General features: G+C 39.9%; 2 protein-coding genes across 2 annotated transcripts; both read right to left on the reverse strand.

The window, feature by feature from the left end:
• Window positions 1-3,677: 3,677 nt before the first annotated feature.
• Window positions 3,678-4,523, reverse strand: LOC142345150 (uncharacterized). Its single transcript, XM_075397239.1, has one exon. It carries the CDS (start codon window positions 4,521-4,523, stop codon window positions 3,678-3,680), a length of 846 nt encoding a protein of 281 aa, XP_075253354.1.
• A 9,154-nt stretch (window positions 4,524-13,677) lies between these two features.
• Window positions 13,678-18,985, reverse strand: LOC142345151 (uncharacterized). Its single transcript, XM_075397240.1, has 2 exons — window positions 17,675-18,985; window positions 13,678-13,866 (listed from the first exon to the last, which is right to left on the reverse strand). Exons 1-2 carry the CDS (start codon window positions 18,983-18,985, stop codon window positions 13,678-13,680), a joined length of 1,500 nt encoding a protein of 499 aa, XP_075253355.1.
• Between the last annotated feature and the right edge of the window lie 1,372 nt (window positions 18,986-20,357).

The following is a 20,357-nucleotide window of genomic DNA, read 5'->3' on the forward strand; positions in this document are numbered from 1 at the left end:
GTTTTTGGCTTAACACCGTTCGCATAAAATAGTTCGTAAAATTTTGCTTTCTAACTGTATTGAGTGTTGATTCTTTCGATTGTTTTCTGACTGTATTCTCTAGACTTAGTCTCACTAAATACATTTACATTTGGCTTCCTAATTTTACAAGTTAATTTATGTGCAGTTTTGCAATTGGAAAATAACGGTTTCAATGTCTAACAGTTTTAGAAATTTCGTTTGATGAGAACAAAAGTTGTTTCAATTGAATTACAAAGCAGTCCTTATTGTTGCTTTCTAGTTACATAAGGGGTTCGGGCGTTGAGAATAGGAGTTTCCATATTTTTATTGAATTTTTTTCTTCTTTGATGTTCTCTTTTGCTGTCTTGATAGTCTTCAAAGTTACATAGCATGTGCCATTGAACAGTAAATCATTATGCAAAATATTGCACGTGCGTCTGGGGGATGCAAATAATATGCGCCCACTAAGCTGGGGGAGGGGGGCACAAACAGAAAAGATCCCTTGATCCTCACATTAATGGTGGTACATTAATGACAAGTCAAATAGGCAATGAAACAAGGCGCAACTTATTATATTTAATTTTTTAATGAACAGACTCTGTATAACAAAGCTTAACGGTTATATATGAAGCTATAAGTGAAGCCATTGAACGATATGTTTTCAGCTTATTGGCTAAATGCTTTCTTGACTTCAAATATAATTGTTTTCAAAAAGTGTAAACGTAATTTCGGATCTTTCCCATTATAGCCCCCCATGAAATTATAGCCCCCCCCCCTTGTGGTATAATTACCATGATTGGGTGGCTATAGGTTACATGCCCACTAATCTGGGGGCTATAATGGGAAAGACCCGTAATTTCTAATTTTGCCCTTTTGGTTTCTGTCTACTTTCATTTCTTTCCAATGAAGACATGTCCAATATCTTTTCTGGTGAGATGCAAGTCATTTGGTTTAGTTTACTTTTTTCCAATGTTATCTCTTTTCCAATAAGTTTCAAAAAATGGATAGACAGCTAGTATTGGTAGTAAGTACTGGTTGTTGTTTCGATTTGATTATGTCGTTTGTCTTGTCTTTTACGCCCATTGATTGCAGTTCTTGTCGGTTCTGATTTCTATAATAGTTAGGGCAAAAGCAATATTTTAAATGGATAAAACGATTTTTTTTAACAAAAAAATATTCGATTTTTTTTGTCTCATCATCATTTGGTGGACAATTAAGTGAAAAATGCGGTTTATCGGGGTCGGAACATTGTTGCAAAATCATTAAGATTAACCTTGGAATGATAATTGACCAAAGCGTTAACACACAATAATGCAATTTCAACCAAAGTTTTTAGTATCAAACTACTAATCAACAACATTTTTCCTGTTTCAATCCATTAGCCAAACAGGAAACGCGCATTACCGAGCCCCTTTGTGAGTGTTTTAGCCCACGCACACTTGAGGTTCAATTGCGAGTATGAAGCATAAAAAATGAAGATTAAATCAGTTCATCATTTATCGTATTTAATGAGTTAAAAAAACTTTGTTCATCCAAAACAGCATGTTTGTACTTAATTGACTTACTCTGTATACTTAACTAAGCCTTGAACTGATTTATTTAGAGAGTCCTTGTGTTTATTATAATGAAAAACATTTGAATAATCACAGGTATAATTTAGCTGTTTATACATGATACACTTGTTAGCTGTTTTATTAACGTGAGACATGAAGATATGAAGACGACGCAACGTTCAAATACAGTTCAAAAATTAACATGCATAAAACTCTTGTATTGATATATTATATATATGTATATATATATATATATATATATATATATATATATATATATGCAGAAAATAAAAATTTTAATGGCCATCAATAAGTACATCAATAAGTCCATCATAGATAAAAGCTAGACAGATTAAAGCTAGCTAAAACTGGAACGAACATTTTTGTCGCGTCCGTTTGAATGAATGTGAATAACCAAGTAGCACTCGATATCCGAAAAAAAAACTAATGGTGTAACCAAAGTTATCTCATTTACGACCTGAAAACACTGTTGCTCAAATCTCAATCTGTTTCACAGCGTTCAAGTACACCATATAAACTCAGTAAGCTCTTCATCTAACTTTGTCTATTTTTTAACACTCAGTCAATTGAAGTAGAAGATAAAGATTTTGTTTGGTTGTGTGAAACTTGTGTTTTGATAGTATTCAATCAAGATGCTTTAAAATAAAAAACAACCATCAGATTTTTAGAATATTGTTATTATCATATCTAGATGTTAAACGCAGCAGAAAAGGGGCGTAGGGTTTTAGACGAAAGCTCGATTAGGCCAAAGGAATTTTGTAGCTATTAGGCCAAACCAACATTTGAAAATTGTTTGGAAATTTGAAGTTTCAGCCTTTCAAGAAGGTAGTTTAACCCCAATTCCCCCCAATTTTTCTGCGTTTTTTCAACCGTTAGCTTTGGATTATTTACATTAAAGCTATTATTAGGTAACACCATTTTATCCTGTTACTTTTAAATCAAAATTATTGGCCGTGGTGACACTGAGTAGAGTAAAAGAGATGTAAAACTTTGAAAACAGTGATACATTTTTAAGTACTTTTAGCAACTCGTTTGCATGCAGACAACTATTGGGGGCTCTTCACAACTTTATGTCATGCACCCGGGTTGACCACAATACACCGATCTTAGATACCATATCAAAGTCATATATGGAGTGTATGTATTCTTAGATACCATATCCAAGACCATGCAAAAGATCGAAAGTACTCTAAAACAAAGTGTTTTGACTTGCTATACAAAGCTCTAGAGGCATTATTGCATTTGGATACAGCATTAGAATTTTTTTATTTTTTTTTTCAATGGCTTTTAAGATACCATATCTAAGATCATATAATTTTATGGCTCATATAAATCCATAAACTCAAAAAATTTTGAATCAGTTTTCCTCGTTGAAGTTTGTTCATTGATGCTAAAAATGGGATTGGTTGAATGTAAAAACCTATATGTAGCAGCTTTTTGGAAACCAGTTTTTTTATGGTTTCTTGGTTAACATATTCAAGACCGGATCTTTTCCGTTTGTGCCCCCCCAGTACGTTTTGCTCCCCCCATTTACAGAGCACGTGTCATTACATGGTAAATCATTATGTTAAAATATGGCACGTGCGTCTGGGGGTTGCAAATAATATGCACCCACTAAGCTGGGGGGGGGGGCACAAACGGAAAAGATCCCCAAGACCATACACTTTTATATAGAGTAATAAACTTGAATAATTCTTGAAAGAAAAAGTAAATAAAATTCAAGACTCAATTTGGAAGGTTTTTAGTATGTATCGGAACATAGACAAACTCACGAAGTAAATTCCATGATCTATTTATCAGAATCATGTTTAACAAGCGAACGTACAAGACGATAACATTACATATGATAACACACAAAAACCATAAGCCCTCTATACGAGAGAAAACCGCATGTTTTTTACTGCATTAGACAACCAGAAGTTCGTCCGCCAAACGTATCTTTGATCTCTAGTTGAAGGTCGAAAAGAGGCCAAAAACCTATTAAGTTTAACCTAAAAACCATACACAAAAATTTATAGGAGCAAAATGTTCTGACTTTGACGGGATTCAAACCCCCGACCTCTGGGGTGCGGGCTAGAGGTCATAAACGCTCGGCGAATTAGGCTATAGAACAATCTGTGCGAACGCACATGTTATTCCCTCTCGATTGTACGCATTTGCATTTGCAACATCCTCCGGCCCCAAAAGTGATGATTCTAAGACAGGCATTAGTTTAATTACGGGGCGGGATAGGGTGCCGGTTGGTGTTTGCACTTCGGCAGATCGCACAGTTTCATCGTTACCGTAACGCGGACTCGAAACTCTAGCGAGAGGATAGTGGAACCTTGGGCTGTCGTCACCGACTTTCCAGACTAAGTCGCCAGTTTTCAGCACTCTGGTTGGTTGAATTCTCCATTTGGGGCGGCGGTTCAACGCAGGGACGTACTCTTTTAACCAACGCTTCCAAATCTCATTCGCGTAATCATGCGCTCTAGCATACCTCTTACGATGGTTAAAGTCATCAACCGGAGGGAGTGAAGACAAGCAGGAACTGCGATTTCCAAGGAGGAAGTGGTTTGGCGTCAAGGCGTCGAAGTCGTTAGCGTCGGAACTAACCGGGGTCAGCGGGCAGTTGTTCAGCGTCTGTTCGACTAAACAGAAAGTCATCTGAAGTATTTCATCAGTAAGTCGGCGGTTGTTGAGTATGGCGTACAAAGTTCGCTTGAAACTACGCACAAGCCCTTCCCAGACGCCTCCGTGATGCGGCGATTCAGGTGGATCAAATTTCCATTTGATTCCCTTCTGTGTGAGTTTTGAAGCTATCAAATTTGCATACCAATTGAGCAGACATGCCAATAGGTCCTTTTCTGAATCAAAAAAGTTCGTCCCATTGTCTGACCAGATAACTGATGGCATTCCACGACGTGCGATGAATCGCTCGATACCCATCGCACAGGTGTTTGCATCCATCGAGTGCGCTATCTCGACATGTACGGCACGAGTCGTGAGACATGTGAACAAGAAGCCCCATCTTTTCTCAGACTAGCGGCGTATCGTTACGTAAAAAGGTCCAAAGTAATCTAGAGCCACGTTGGTGAAAGGCGGATTATGAAATCCATGTCGTTCAGACGGAAGGTCAGCCATCATCGGCTGGACGGGTGTTGCATTTCTTTTTCGGCAAAGAACACAACTGAAGCGAATAGAACGGAGTGTTGAACGAAGTTTAAGGACCGCGAATCTTCGTTGGATAAGTGCACGGAGATAATCGACACCTTCATGGTGATGCTTCAGATACATGTGGCGTAGGAAAAACAGAACTAATGGATGGCGTCCATCAAGTATCATTGGATGCTTCAAGTCAAAGTCAGTTTTGGCGAGACGCTTAATGCGACCGGTGGAACGTAAAAGGTCACCAGGTCCTATGAACGGCGATTAAACGGCAATAAGGTTTTTCTTGGTAATTTTTTTTTTCTTGAGCAAACTGTTGTCGCTCAAGGGGGAATGATTCAGATTGAATAATTAACTGCAGTTTTTGTTATGCAGCGTTAAGTTCTTCCGGATCAACTATTTGCTTTCCAGAAGACCGATAGGCAAGGTGACGAGGAAGTAATCGCATGCAATACGCAAGTATCCTAAGCAGTTTAAGATACGAACCGAACTTGAGGAACGGAAGTCTAAAGTCCCTTTTGAAAACGTCGGTTATCAAAGTTGGAGTGTTCTCCGAAGAGGATGCTTCAACTGAATGACTCTTCAATTTGATGTTTTTGACTACATAGGTATTCGACTGGAACGGGAAATAGGACGTTCGGAGAAACTGGGGACCATGCAACCAACTGCTTTTTTGCACTGCTCCAGAAGACATTCCTCTGGTTCCTGCGTCGGCTGGATTAGCACGAGATGCAACATCATGACATTGATCGACACTTGTCCCTTTAAGAATCTCTGAGACGCGGTTTGTGACAAAAATTGGTTGCTTGTCCAGTGAGTTCAACCATTGGAGGACAGTAGTGCTATCTGTCCACATAAACGTGTTTTGAACAGGTACAGTAAGTGCTTTGCATATTTCTTCTCTCAATCGGGCTGCGAGCAAAGCTGCCTGTAGTTCAAGCTTCGGCACGGTGATTGTCTTCATTGGGGCGAAACGTGTTTTTCCAATCACGAATGCAAGTTCAATGCGTTTATTTTCAGATGGTGGACTGACAAGTGCACGCAAGAACGCAACTGCGCTAAAAACTTCCTGAGAACTATCTCCGAATACATGCAATTCGGGGTGTTCAAAAGGACCGCAAAAATAGCAGCGAGGTATGGTTAACAAAGTCAGCGTTGGTGAATCAGAACTCCACGAGGAGAATCGATCACTCATCTCATTGGGGATTTTTTTTATTCCAGCTCTGACCATGTAAACGCCCGACACTTTGCTCTTGGGCTGTGACGGTAAAAGGAGCAACTAAGCCGATGGGATCGAATACTTTGGCTACTAAACTCAAAACCAACCTCTGCGTGACTGATTTACTACAATCACAAGAAGTGCCGCGATTTACTACTAGAGTTTCTTTGGCATGATCCTATTTTAATCCCAACACTTGAGAGAATGACTCTTCCATTGATGCAAAAATCATTTTCGGAACAGCCTCAACTGATTGATCTTCAAGCTCTTCTAGTAAACCTTGCACCTTACTAATGAACTTGGTTAGTTTGAAACCACCCTTACTAAGTGACTTGACCAAGTCTCGTGACCGCCTGAGCGCCTCATCAGGAGATTCCATTGAGTCAAGGTAATCATCCATATAGAATTTTTCATGAACCGCCTTTGCTGCGTCTATATACTCTTTTTCATGATCTCGTGCTGTTCGCTGCAACGCGTAATTTGCGCAAGTCGGCAAATCTTTTGCGTCGAAGATGTGTCGAGTGTACTGATACACCTCAACGGTCTTTGAGGGGTCCTCCCGCCACAAAAAACGGAGAGCTGGTTGATCAGATGGCAGCACACCTACTTGCAGGAACATTCACTCGATGTCAGCGGATACAGCGATTTGATGCTGACGGAATCTGATCAGCGTGTGAATCAACTTCTGTAGAAGATCTGGACCAGTTAGCAGGACTTTGTTCGAAGAGACTCCTTGAAACTTTGAGGCACCATTGAGGATCCTTCGCGCCTTATCAAGTTTAATTGGGTTCATGACCGGATGATGCGGCAAATACCATTTCCTGCCGGGTTGATGCCTAGTTTCATCGCCGGTTTGCACTTTAAACAACATACTTTTTACTCAAATCTTCTCGTATTGTTTGTGCATAGCGTTCGCGTAAGTCGGAATCTTTACTAAGTCCTTTCTCTAAAGACTTCCGCTGGACCAATGCAGAAAAATAATTGTTGGGAAGTTTGACTACATCGGAAAACCACAACATACCCACGAAGTAAAGACCTTTCTCGTGTACGGAAGACTGATCGAGGATTTCGACGGCTCGACGGTCGGACACTGAGCGCGGATCCACTTGCTTAACGGCCCCGTATGATTCCATGTCAGAACACGACTTGATTTGTGTCGCCAACTCAGAGTCATGTTCAACTACTGATTTGAAACTTGTCGAGATTAGACCGGACGCTGACGGAATTGGACCACTAAGTACCCATCCTAACGGTAAACGAACGGCAACGGGTGAGGATTTCGAGTCGGTTTCGAAAATACTCGAGCGGTCGGATGGCGTGGTACGCGTCCTGACCAAGTATTATCTCTACGTTTGCGTAATCATAATTCTTTGGAGGTAACACACTCAAATGAGGTTATTTATCTTGCAGGGCAACAATTTCAATTTTGTCAGACCAAACCCGAAGGTTTTTTTCACGTACGGCAACAACTCAGACGGAGAACAGGTATTCTCACCAATTGGGGTCACTTTAACCTGAACAGCTTCAGTGCTGATTGTCTCTTGCGTATTGATACCATTCATGGTCAAATTAAAAGGTGTTCCTCTCAAATGTAGACGTTTTGCGAGTTCACGGGAGATCCAGGAGTGACTGCATGCTGTATCGCAGAGAACAAGTGCTCGAGCGCACTTCTGTGACTGTCTCTCTAGATCAACTTCGAGGACCTCCAAAATCCCCTTGACATCCGTTATCGATGTGAGTCCTGATGTGCTGTTTGTTCCTTGAGTACTTGTATTGTCTACAGCCGTTGTTGACGTTTTTGTTGAGTTGATGTTTGGTTGTGATGCATCAGCAGATTTGTTTGGGCCGCTTGCTGGAAAATCCCGCTCAGCACCATGCAGCAAGATGTTATGGGTACTGCGACAGCCTTTGCAATTACATTTGCGTTGATTCGGACACGTACGGAACGAATGCTTACCATTCAAGCACGAAAAGCAGAGTTAGTTCTTTTTAGCACGCTGCGTCGGAGTTTGTTCCTTGTCTGACATCGCCAAATCGGGTGTTGTGATTTACAAAGTACGCAAGGTGGGTGAGCAATCTTTGAACTTTGAGACTGCCTACTAATACTAGATGACTTCGAGTTAGACGGGAATACTTTCGAAGAAACTTTGGTCTTTACTGCACCACTGCTGTTAGCGTCTTCTGGTTTGCTCCTAAAAGAAGCGGTTTTCATGCGATCATGACCCTCGGCTCTTTCTTTCAACCAGTCGTTGAAATCCAACATTGTTGGGCGTATCAAAACTCGCTTCACTCTGTGCAATGACCATGATTCCCTCAAATTTGGTGGCAATTTCTGAACTGCCTGATTCAAGAGTGATGAACTCTGAAGATCTGCATCATAGGACAAAGACCTGAAGACGCCAACAAGACTAGAGACAGTTGTGGAAAAATGGATGGTTTGATCACAGCTGTGCATCTTAATTTAAGGGTAGTTTGCCATTTTGTCAAGGTGAGTGGTGACAACTGCTTGGGGTTGTCCAAACTTTCGCTCTAGCTTTTTCAATGCATCTTTGTACATTTTTCCACAATAAGCGAATTCTGCAATGGCATCTTTTGCTTTACCTACTACGCGAGTTTTCAAATACGTCAACTTGATTCAAATTGATGTCATTACTTAGCGCCTGCGAATTAAATAATAGCGCTCTTAAATTGTCCGTACCACTCATGCCACTGCAAGGGATTACCATTAAACTTAGCTAGGTTCCAATCTTGTAGGAGATCCATCTTGTTGAGAGTAAGTAGTTCAGATAAGTCTTTCATTGTAACCGTACTCGGTGCTTGAAGCCTTGCGGGGTTAACCATTGGAGGACCTCCAAAATCCCCTTGACATCCGTTATCGATGTGAGTCCTGATGTGCTGTTTGTTCCTTGAGTACTTGTATTGTCTACAGCCGTTGTTGACGTCTTTGTTGAGTTGAGGTTTGGTTGTGATGCATCAGCAGATTTGTTTGGGCCGCTTGCTGGGAAAATCCGGCTCGGCACCATGCAGCAAGATGTTATGGGTACTGCGACAGCCTTCGCAATTACATTCGCGTTGATTCGGACACGTACGGAACGAATGCTTACCATTCAAGCACGAAAAACAGAGTTAGTTCTTTTTAGCACGCTGCGTCGGAGTTTGTTCCTTGTCTGACATCGCCAAATCGGATGTTGTGATTTACAAAGTACGCAAGGTGGTTGATCATTCTTTGAACTTTGAGACTCCCTACTAATACTAGATGACTTCGAGTTAGACGCGAATACTTTCGAAGAAACTTTGGTCTTCACTGCACCACTGCTGTTAGTGTCTTCTGGTTTGCTCCTAAAAGAAGCGGTTTTCATGCGATAATGACCCTCGGCTCTTTCCAACATTGTTGGGCGAATCAAAACTCGCTTCAGTGTGTGCAATGACCATGATTCCTTCAAATTTGGTGGCAATTTCTGAACTGCCTGATTCAAGAGTGATGAACTCTGAAGATCTGCATCATAGGACAAAGACCTAAAGACGCCAACAAAACTAGAGACAGTTGTGGAAAAATGGATGATTTGATCACAGCTGTGCATCATAATTTAAGGGTAGTTTGCCATTTTGTCAAGGTGAGTGGTGACAACTGCTTGGGGTTGTCCAAACTTTCGCTCTAGCTTTTTCAATGCATCTTTGTACATTTTTCCACAATAAGCGAATTCTGCAATGGCATCTTTTGCCTTACCTACTACGAGAGTTTTCAAATACGTCAACTTGATTCAAATTTATGTCATTACTTAGCGCCTGCGAATTAAATAATAGCGCTCTTAAATTGTCCGTACCACTCATGCCACTGCAAGGGATTACCATTAAACTTAGCTAGGTTCCAATCTGGTAGGAGATGCATCTTGTTGAGAGTAATTAGTTCAGCTAGGTCTTTCATTGTAACCGTACTCGGTGCTTGAAGCATTGCGGGGTTAACCATTGAAGGCGGAAACGGGTAATACGGGAGTTTCGGCATCGGGTAGCCCGAGGCGGACACTGGAGAAAGTACTTGCGCAGATATACTCGTGCTCGAGATCGGATTTTGGTAAAATGTTGTACCGCCAACTATTCGGCCGAAACCGGTACACTTGTGTTCACATTTACAGATGAGCTTTGAGACAAATTTGGGGGACAATTTACGATAGCAGTGGACGGGCTTGAACTGGCCAGCTTCCATGAGGCTAAATTTGGGACGTAATGACTGAAGGGTACTGATGCTTGAGGACGGTTTCGGAATATGATATCACCAGTAGGTATATTGGACGACAAGTTCTGCGTTAATTTATGTACGGATTGCGCAGCCTTTTTACTCGGATGAGAAGTGTAAATCGGTGTTGTTAAATTCAGAACGGGTGCTGTGTTCAACAAATTAGCAGTTGAGGGCACAGTTACTGTGCTACTATCGACGACATTGTTCGCTGGCGGCACGAAAAAGTTCTGTGAATAAGCCAGTAAACTACGATAGTATGGGGCTTCTTGCTCTGCGTATGTGTTCCAAACTTGCGTTGATGTGTTAATCAAGGGATCTGTCAGATGGTTTCTGTTTGTGTTCAAGTTGATTGGATATTCAACATTAGGCGATCGGTCGCTGTCAGGCGCTCGATCAACAAGTTCGCCAGCAAGAGAACTTTCTCTTGGTTCGTTCAATCGGGAGAACAGGAATGAAGCTTTTCCGTTTTCTATACCGTATACCGGTTTCGTTAAATTCAAAGGAAGATTGCTGAATGAGATGCGGTAATTGACTATCACGGTCTGCACTCTGGGCTGGATCTGATGACGGTTCCTGATTGTGACCTGATTTCGTTTGGTGCTCTTGATTTTGACCGGAACTCGTTTGAACTGTCTTACATGGAGCAGTGAGCGCGTTTTCATTGTCAGCAGACTCAAGCCATTCATTTACTAGGTCGTCATTCTTCATTGATTGGTAGCTACCACGTCTTGATTCTTTGTCGGCCTTACTCTTGCTAAACAACGATTCACTATCCATGAGATCAATTTCTCGCATTTTTGCATCAATGAGTCGTTTACGGTTTTCTTCTGGTATTTTCCCAAGATTATTTTTGTGTTTCTTAGCAAAGAATTCCATTTCATGTTTTCTTGCGGCCATTTCTCGCTCCCTTAGAACCATCTCAATTTCATATTCTTTTTCGGCAATTCGCGCTGCGGCTTTGTTCTCCTCTTCTCTTTCCTCGAGTCGTAGTTTAGCCAAAAGTAGTTACTTCTTTCGCAGTGTGGAAGCATTCGATGCTGTTCTGCATGCGGAGACTTTTTGGAATGGTGAAACAACTTGCTAGAACTATCAGTATCTAGGACTGAGTCTATGTATTTTCGAGCGTTTTTCATGTACTAATCATGTCATTTGTTAACAGTTTCTAGCGATTGCTCAACTTCTGCTTTATTTTTCTCTGCCTGCTCAGTTTTTGCGGCGAGTTCTAGTAATTGACCATTTTTAGAGATAAAGTCATTAAGAAATCACTCATTAAAAGATCTTTGCACCTTGTTACTAGCCTCTCTACTTTTACGCGTCTTGCGATTGCGTCGTCGATGCTCTCATAGGCTCACAAAGTTTTCTCTCAATTTTTGTTCTCGCGTCATGTAACTTAAGAACGCGTCATGTAACTTATCCAATAGATTTTGAAATGCTGATTTATTACGGGTTTACTTTTGAAGGATAAATGGATAATGGCCTCAAAGTTTGGAATTACACAATTAAAATAAAAACACAAACAAAAGGGGTCAAGCCAAGTCAGGCCAAGTCGCGGAGCACGAATGAAGCTCGAAGTGTAAAGGCGGACAAGTAGTACGGTAACGAAAAATGGAGCTGGAAACGCACGGCAGGCGGGACGTAACCTAGCGAAGCGGACGGCTGAGTCTCAAAGCACTCTTGAGTCTCGTAACCCCTGTAGTTAGGACCGAGGACACAATAACTAAAGAGCTCTTGAGACCCAGAAAACGGGGAACGTTGAGCGAAATATGCATCGTGCGAAACAAGGTGAAGAAGCCAAACGATTTAAGTACGACCGGCGGAAACGGAGAAGCAAAGGCGGGAAACGAAACGATAGCAAGCTCTGAATGAGCGGACGCGAAAAGCGAGCGGCTAAACGCACGGAAAACTTGCAATAAAAACGAGACGCGGCGTAAAGACTAGATATCACAACCAACTAGCTTAATAACCCCTGTAAGCTAGACTGAGGTCACAAAACCAGAAAGAAGTAAACCTAGTTAGAAAAGGACGCGGGTGCGGCTTCAGCGGCGATTTTTTTATTCTTTTTCACTCTACGGCGTCGCTGATTGAGCTTACTATGGCGAGTTTTCTTAAGCAAGCAACGAAGTGAATTCTGACGTGTTAATACTAATGTAAGTGATTTAATTCAAGATGGTGTTTCTGATGCAAATGAAAGTACTCTTTAATCAAGTTCTGATCCTTTTGCTTGCGCTTTGATACTAAATCAGTGATCACATGAAGAGTCACTATGCTTGTTTGCTTAAGAAAACCAAAGATGTTCGGTGCGCCGTTACGCGGAAAATAAACAATTGCTTTCAAACAGTCTTTATAATATTCGTCGCGTGTGTTTAGTGCCGGCTTCAGCTTGCTGATATATATAGCTTCGATGATCATTAGTTTTTCTACTGACCGACAGGCGTCCAGAATTCTCCATTCAATGTCATTCGTGGGGCCACGACATTCAACTAGATGATGACCCACCTGTGAATCCTTCTTTTGATGTTCTGTTATCCTTGTGGTAACATGCCGGCTTGTTTGCCCAACATAGATGGATCCGCATCCATTACATTTAATTTCATATACCACGTGGGATTTCAGATCTCTATCAAAGGATGATTTCAGGGTGGGGAGGCACGATCTTAATTTTCGCGTTGTAAAAACTACTTGCAATTCGCATAGTTTCTTCAATTTGCTTGCGAAGTTTTGAGTGAGGTTGCCTCTGTATTGTAGAAAAATAGTTGGCTTGTCATTAGATTTAGTCTTGCTTTTTTGATGCTCTTTTGGTGTTGTTCTTAATTGGTCTTTACCGCCACTTATTCACAATTTTTGAAGACCATTCCTCTGGATATTGATTTTTGGTCCAGCAAGATTTGTTCTTTTCAAGAGCCTGATCGAAGGCCAACCAATTAGAGGTTGCATTAAAAACCCTGTGAACCGTCCCTTGAATCACATTTTTTTTATGTTGAAGCGGTGTACAGCTGCGAACCAGTGTCAGTTGGTTTTTGATACCAATGACAGGTGATATTACTCATCCGGGTCACCACGAACCGTGCAGATAATATCATCCACATACCTTTTAAACAATTTCATCTCCTTATCGTGTCCCACTGTCTGTAAGTACAAATCCAAACCACATCCTGCATGTTGGCGTATTCCTCATTCGATATTTTTTGGCATCTTGCATGAAACCAGTTTTTGCATGACTCACATTCCACTCCTTTTCAAGATAAAGTTTGAAACAGTTTGATTTTTTCAAAATATACCTGAGCCACGTCTTCGGTAGCAGCAACCACATACCTCAAAGAAGCTCAAGGACAGGGGGCAATGAAGCCCGATTGTTCAGGAGCTCCTCCTCAGTCTGTGTCTGTTGCACCTTCCTTGCCTTGGCTCTCACTTTCCTCTGCCTTTTGCCCAAGTTCTTGCCTTTTCCTTTCTTGAGCAGCCCTCTTAAATTGTATTGATGGCGTAATACTGTCTCCAAGGTCTTAATCTCCAGCCCAGCTTCCTGATGCAGCTGAAAATACTTTCCTGGCTGCGTCTTCCTTTTTCTCTTCGAAATCAGGTGCTTGGTTACGCTTAGCACCAGTACCTCGGACTTCAGCAGCTCCTGAAAAATATCCTCTGTGCCTATACGTCGACAGTACACAATAGCACAGAAGCGGTCTTTGTTCGTTCTAAGAAACGATGTCAACTCCGGCACGCTGCAGGGTTGGTAGTTGTTTGACTTGTGACGTGAGATTGTGTTGTTTATCAGGTCGTGCCACACTACCAAGTCCTTCCTCTTGCTCTTTGCAATTCCCGTTTTGGTCGCATCTGGAAAAGTTTTTACTGAGCTCTGGTTTTTGAAGTGATGCCTCAAACGATTTCATCCACACATTTGCTAGTATTACAGCCAGTGATGCACCCATGAACCAATTTCTGGAATTTCTGTTGAAGGAGAATCCGGGAACTGATGTTACTTTCCCTAAAAACTGTTTCTTGCTTGAATATGGGAGACTATTGATTTTTGGTCCAGCAAGATTTGTTCTTTTCAAGAGCCTGATCGAAGGCCAACCAATTAGAGGTTATTATGCGGATCCATCTATGTTGGGCAAACAAGCCGGCATGTTACCACAAGGATAACAGAACATCAAAAGAAGGATTCACAGGTGGGTCATCATCTAGTTGAATGTCGTGGCGCCACGAATGACATTGAATGGAGAATTCTGGACGCCTGTCGGTCAGTAGAAAAACTAATGATCATCGAAGCTATATATATCAGCAAGCTGAAGCCGGCACTAAACACACGCGACGAATATAGGGGGAGGGAACTCACGCTAAAATATTAGTTCAAATCATAATTTTGACTAAATGAGAATGCATAGGGCAAAAAACATTTTGTGCATGACAAAACGAAATTTGCAAAACCTCCACAAGAGGGATACTTATGGTTAGGGCAAATTCGGAATAACCCTAAAAATACAAGAACATGGACAAAATCGAAAAATCCGGAATAGGAATGTTTTTAAGTAAATTGATAACAGATGTAAATATGTGTTGTAAATAGGCTAAATATTGTATATAAGGAAAAATTTTCGATTGAATTTTTTAGAATGTTTCCTAGAATTGTTTTAATTGTCATCTCAGACAAATGTAAATACATATTCATTTTATCTTTTAACAATTTGTAAAACAGTTTTAACCTGACGATGAACGTACAGTTCGAAAACGTTTGTTTTAAGTATTGGAAGTAATTTTAATTTGACAAATTGGTTTCTTTTACAGTCTTTATAATGTTCTAACACGGTAGCAAGTTCCGGCAACGCAAGTCCGCGGTAGTTATTCGTCCTATGCGAGGTTAACGAATTTTTTTTGGCGTCGTGCCAGATGATTATATCACTTTTGTGCTGGAAAACGTTATTCAACTGATATTCTAACGTTTTTCTATAGTTAACAGCGAAAGGATAACATTTCCATAGACTTTAAAGACCCATCCAGGACATTCATTTGGTTTTAGTTTTAAACATATTTTCTGATTCTTAGAAACCATGTCAAAGATCATCTATGGTGTCTTAGATACCATATCCAAGACCAAAATGGCTTCTTGGGTGCCATATCCAAGACCATATAATCTTCCATTGGTGGGAAAAACATCGAAAACCTGCTGCTCTGACTAAACTACCATTTTCAGCAAAAATCTTGAAAATCATACCAAAGATCATTTATGGCTTCTTAGAAACCATAGCAAGATCATGCAAGAAATTTTGCTTAGACTTGGATGGAACAATATACGGTCTTTGATATGGTATCTAAGAAGGTTATCCCGGGCAGTGGATTTTGAAGTAGCTCTTTTAAGTGTTTTAATTGCTATTCGCCTAATTTCCACTAAACTTTAATTCAGGACTTTTGCCTAATTGCTGCAAAAGTTTTGTTCGCCTAATTGAGTCTTCGCCTCATATCCATCAGGAGAGAGTTGTAATGGTGATCTTGTCAAGAGAATACGAATCTTGAAAGGACATTGCAATAATAATAGTAATATAAATTGCCTGGCAACAATTTCAATTGTCTGATCAATGAGGAATTTTGATAATTGCTCAGTCATCGGAATATGAGTAGGAAATTCTGAAAAAAATAGACGAATCATTTCAGACTTGAGTGATCGATATCACAATGCTTTCTCAATTGGTCATCATTGCATGTTGCAGTGTACTATTGCTGAATGCTGATGTCGTATACAGAAGACAAGAATCCCACCAGTTTGCACCCCGAAGTGACCACATGTACGAGAGACGATGCTCAACTCATAACGACTGTCCAGGGTATACAAGTAAATGCGACAGATTCACAAGCAAATGCAAATAAGTCACTTGGGGCAAACGACGATATCACATGTGATCATCAAATATCAAATGTCCCCTTGGGCGATGCAACACATTCGCCAACGTCTGTTACTGATCAATAATGCCAACAAACTAAACTTTTACATCTTACTTCAGTTGCTCACAATATCTAATTTCCTCTATTAACTGCTATTAACGTTCGAAAAGAATTAGTGTATATATAAAATTTATAGTACAATCAATTTCTTTACATTCTCATCCTTATACGCCTTCAAATATTTTCAGCTTCCTATTTACCAAAAGAGGCACAAAAACTTTGCTTGTTCCGAATTAAAGAAGTCTTTGTTATTTCTAGTTTTTTTAGATTAACACACGCCAAAGATTGAGAGTTCAATCCCCTGCCTCCGTAAAGTTTTCTGTGTGAGGATGAACTCATACTTAACCATTGCTTCCATAACTTGACCATAGCTTGAGAAATGTTGGCTGCAATGCTGGTACCACGTGACAGTTACTGACGCAAAAAAAGTGGCTATAGTCACCAAAAAAGAGCAATGCTGCTCATTAAAACATCAGTCTGAAATGTGGGGTATAATTAAAAAAAGTGCAGCTGAAAACAGGCTACAGTAGGCCTAATGATGTTCCGCTGCGACTACGCAGGAAAACAATTATTATTATTATTATTAATTACTAATTCATATGACTTATCACACAATAGAAGTAAATGGATCGCCACTATAGAGTGAAGCTAGAAATTTTTTTCTGCGCAAAGAACACTGCTGTTATAAAAACTAATCGATTGCTCTTCGATGCTTCTGTAATCAAGAAATTGTCAAAAATTGTCATTTTAAGCGATAAAGCGAAAATTTTCAAATTCTCCACATAACACTACCGATGTTTAAATTCTTAGCTAAAGTTCGAAAAATAGAAAGTTTTTGAGAAACGAGACAATTTTGACTTTTTCTCTTCCTTAAGTGCTCTTCTACTTGGAAAAATTCCCATGGTCTTAGTAATTTTTAGACTTATATTTCAAAACTCTCAGACTCCCACGAGTCCAACAAGTACACTGGTTTCAAATATCTCTGGTTAAAATGATTTTATGGGATATTTTTAATTCGACATATGTTCATTTTTTTTCATCACGGCAGCACACTCTAATGACCATGGACCATTCTTCTCGATCATCCCAATCTTCGCTTTCCCAGGCATTGCCTTGCCACGCATATGGATATTTAGCACTAAACGGGGACCTCAACTCATTGACGTTTACTTCAATATCTGTACCGCCATCGTTATCACCTTTTTCGAAATAACGGACCCCGAGGTAAGATTCGTCAGCGAAAAAGTCTTTAGGGCAACCATGGTTGGGGTACCTGAGAACGCAGTAAGATCCCGCTGGCCATTTCTGCTTCCTGTTCTTTATTTCTTTGGTTTTTTTCGCGAATGAAGCTGCTGAGCTGGTAAGCGATTCATTGATTTCTTTAATCATTTTATTGAGGTTAATGCTCTCTGATTCAATTTTAACATCAATTTTTGCAGTTTTCCTTTGCAAGTCTTTTTTTATTTCCCGTGCTTCCTCGGAAGTTTTCTTTTGAAATTTTTTTGCCATTGATTCAGATTTTTCATTTAGGCTTCTGTTGTGAAATTTCTGTTTATTTATGGCTACTTCTATTGCAAGCACTGCGTCATACTCCTTCAACTGGATGTTTCTTGATCCTATAGTCATTGTTGACTTGATATCGTTTGTATTGACTCGATAGAGTTTCATTGGTCTCACTTGGAACTTCTCTCCTGTCCACTGTAGACTACCCCCAGTCTCTTCCAGACTATTACTTATTTTCCGCTTTTCCTCCTCAGACATGGATGAGTGGCCCCAAGCAACACTCGCAGAGACCCCAACGCCATATGCCTGAACTTCCGTTTCAACAGATGTTGACTCCGAACTCTCCTGCCTTGAGCGTTGATAGTCTTCTGAGTCTCGGATTTCCTTTGAATAGTTGTTATTCAGGTAAGAGGTTAATCTGTCCGGCCGCAGCCACTCATCGTCCCAGAAGGTTGATTCCCACTGCTTATCATTAAAGTTTTCAGTGCTCTCTTCTGTGCTTTTCAGGAAATTCTCAATCATTACGCCCAATGTCACCTCATCTCCAGTAGCGACATATCCCCCTTCAGTAAGAACACTACCCACAACACTCATCACTGTCTCTTGGGATATGTCATTTATGTCTTTTGAATTGAGGTATTGCTCTCCATTCTCTGTTTTGTTCATGTTTTCCAGCTGCGAAAACAGTTTGGACTTCTTAAGATGACTTCCAGTGAGTGTTAAGTCTCTCCTGGCGGACTTCTGTGCCTTTACAACGTATTCAATTTCGAACATGTCGAAGAAAGTGGGATCTTTCCGCATTTGTTCAGCCAACTCATTACAAAAGAAGGCATTCTCCGTCACAATTTTGAAGTCCAAAACATTTTTCAATCTCGTGTTAGTTCTCCATTTATCAGCCAGTTCGTATCTTTTTGACAAGGGTCCCCATGTATCTCTCCACACGATCCGGACTTTTTCCATGGGGACCAGCTCAACAATTTCAGGGTCTTTATTACTCTTTGCAATCCCCATATTGTAAAGATAATTTGTCACATGCGTCTTAATTTCAGAAGACATCATTAAAACATCAAAAACAGTCTCATATCTAGAGGTAAGGTTATTACTTCTGCATCTGGCCGTCTCTTCCAGCAACATTGCCAGTGGTCTGATAAAGAATCTGTTATCGTTTTTCAAATGACTCCAAACTGCGATATGCCCATCCGCGTAGGGTACACTCGCTACACTCCTTGGAGCCAACTCCAAGTCGAAATAGCCACCAGTCATCTCATTGTCCGCAGAAGACGACGAATCATTCGTGTTAGAAGAGTTGCTCCCGAAAACTCTTCCGAAAGAAACACAACAAATGAGAGTCACCAATAAACTCTTCCAAGACATTACACTGAAGTCGGCCTTTCTATTTTCTCAGGTCAGTGACTTTCCGAAAACATCATTTCAGTAAAAAAATACGGCGTTAACATCAAGGTCACAATATAGATCAGTCACTACTATGATATTCCATGAAAATCTGATCAAGAAGAAAAGTTAAAATTAACCGTTCAGCAACGTACAAAAATGTCCGATTTTCGACAGGGCTCAAATACAAATTTGTGCATTAACATCAGTCCTAATGAGACAAGTAGTAGGACACTACTAATAAGATGCTCTAACAAAGATCCAGCCAAGTTAATCACACAGCCTCCAACAATAACACAATTGTTGTTTGCAAGCAAAATAACACCCGATAAGAGGCACATATGAGGTCAAAATAAAGAAATATTTTTTATAAAATGCTCATTCTTAAAGAAAAAGAGTGACAACGAGAGTGACACAACAGAGCCGGCTGACAACCTCTGCTATCCATTTGCTTCTACAATAACATAAATGAATTCAGAAAAAAACATCATTTGGGTTGAACGATTATTGAATTGTTGGATTGATTCGCTGCACAAGAATTGCAATATTACTTTAAATTTTTATTGACTTCTCTCTTTGAGTTTTGAACAGCGAAATCGGGGTCTAAAAAACTAAGATTATAGTTCTGAGAAGCATTGGGCAATTTGAGCTCATAGTCGGGCGCAAACGCCCCCGACTTTGAGCTCTAATTGCATTAGGCTTCCCAGAACTATACTCTAACATATACTTATCCGTATTTTTGTTCTTAAAATTGTGACTAGCTATTTTAAATTTTTGGCCTTGCTTTAAATTTTTGGATCTTTTCCGTTTCTGCCCGCCGCCGGCTTAGTGAGTGCATACTATTTGCAGCCCAACTTTATATAACAAATATAAACGCATGTACCCGCATTACATACAAGCATATATTTACATGCATGCAGATATCTATCTATCTATATATATATATATACATATATATATATATATATATATATATTATATATATATATATATATATATATATATATATATATATACTATATATGTATATATATTTATATTTATATATATATATATATATATATATATATATATATATATTTATATATATAATTAATCAAATATATATTACGTTCCATAAGCAGGCAAAACCAATTTTCAAGGTAATCAATGGTGTTAAAATGTTTGTCGAAACTTGATTACATGATGGAGTTACTTGATTACAGGATGAAGTAAATAAAATATTTACGTCGTAAAAATAGATGGTGCTAACGTAATTTTGATGTTCAGTATAATTTTGTTTACCGACGAATTATTTTAATACCCCTATTTTCACGCAGTAGAAATTTAATTTTTTAGGCAAAAAAACTCCAAC

Source organism: Convolutriloba macropyga, chromosome 8 (assembly GCF_964194025.1).
Source record: "Convolutriloba macropyga chromosome 8, txConMacr16.3, whole genome shotgun sequence".
NCBI lineage: Eukaryota > Metazoa > Xenacoelomorpha > Acoela > Convolutidae > Convolutriloba > Convolutriloba macropyga.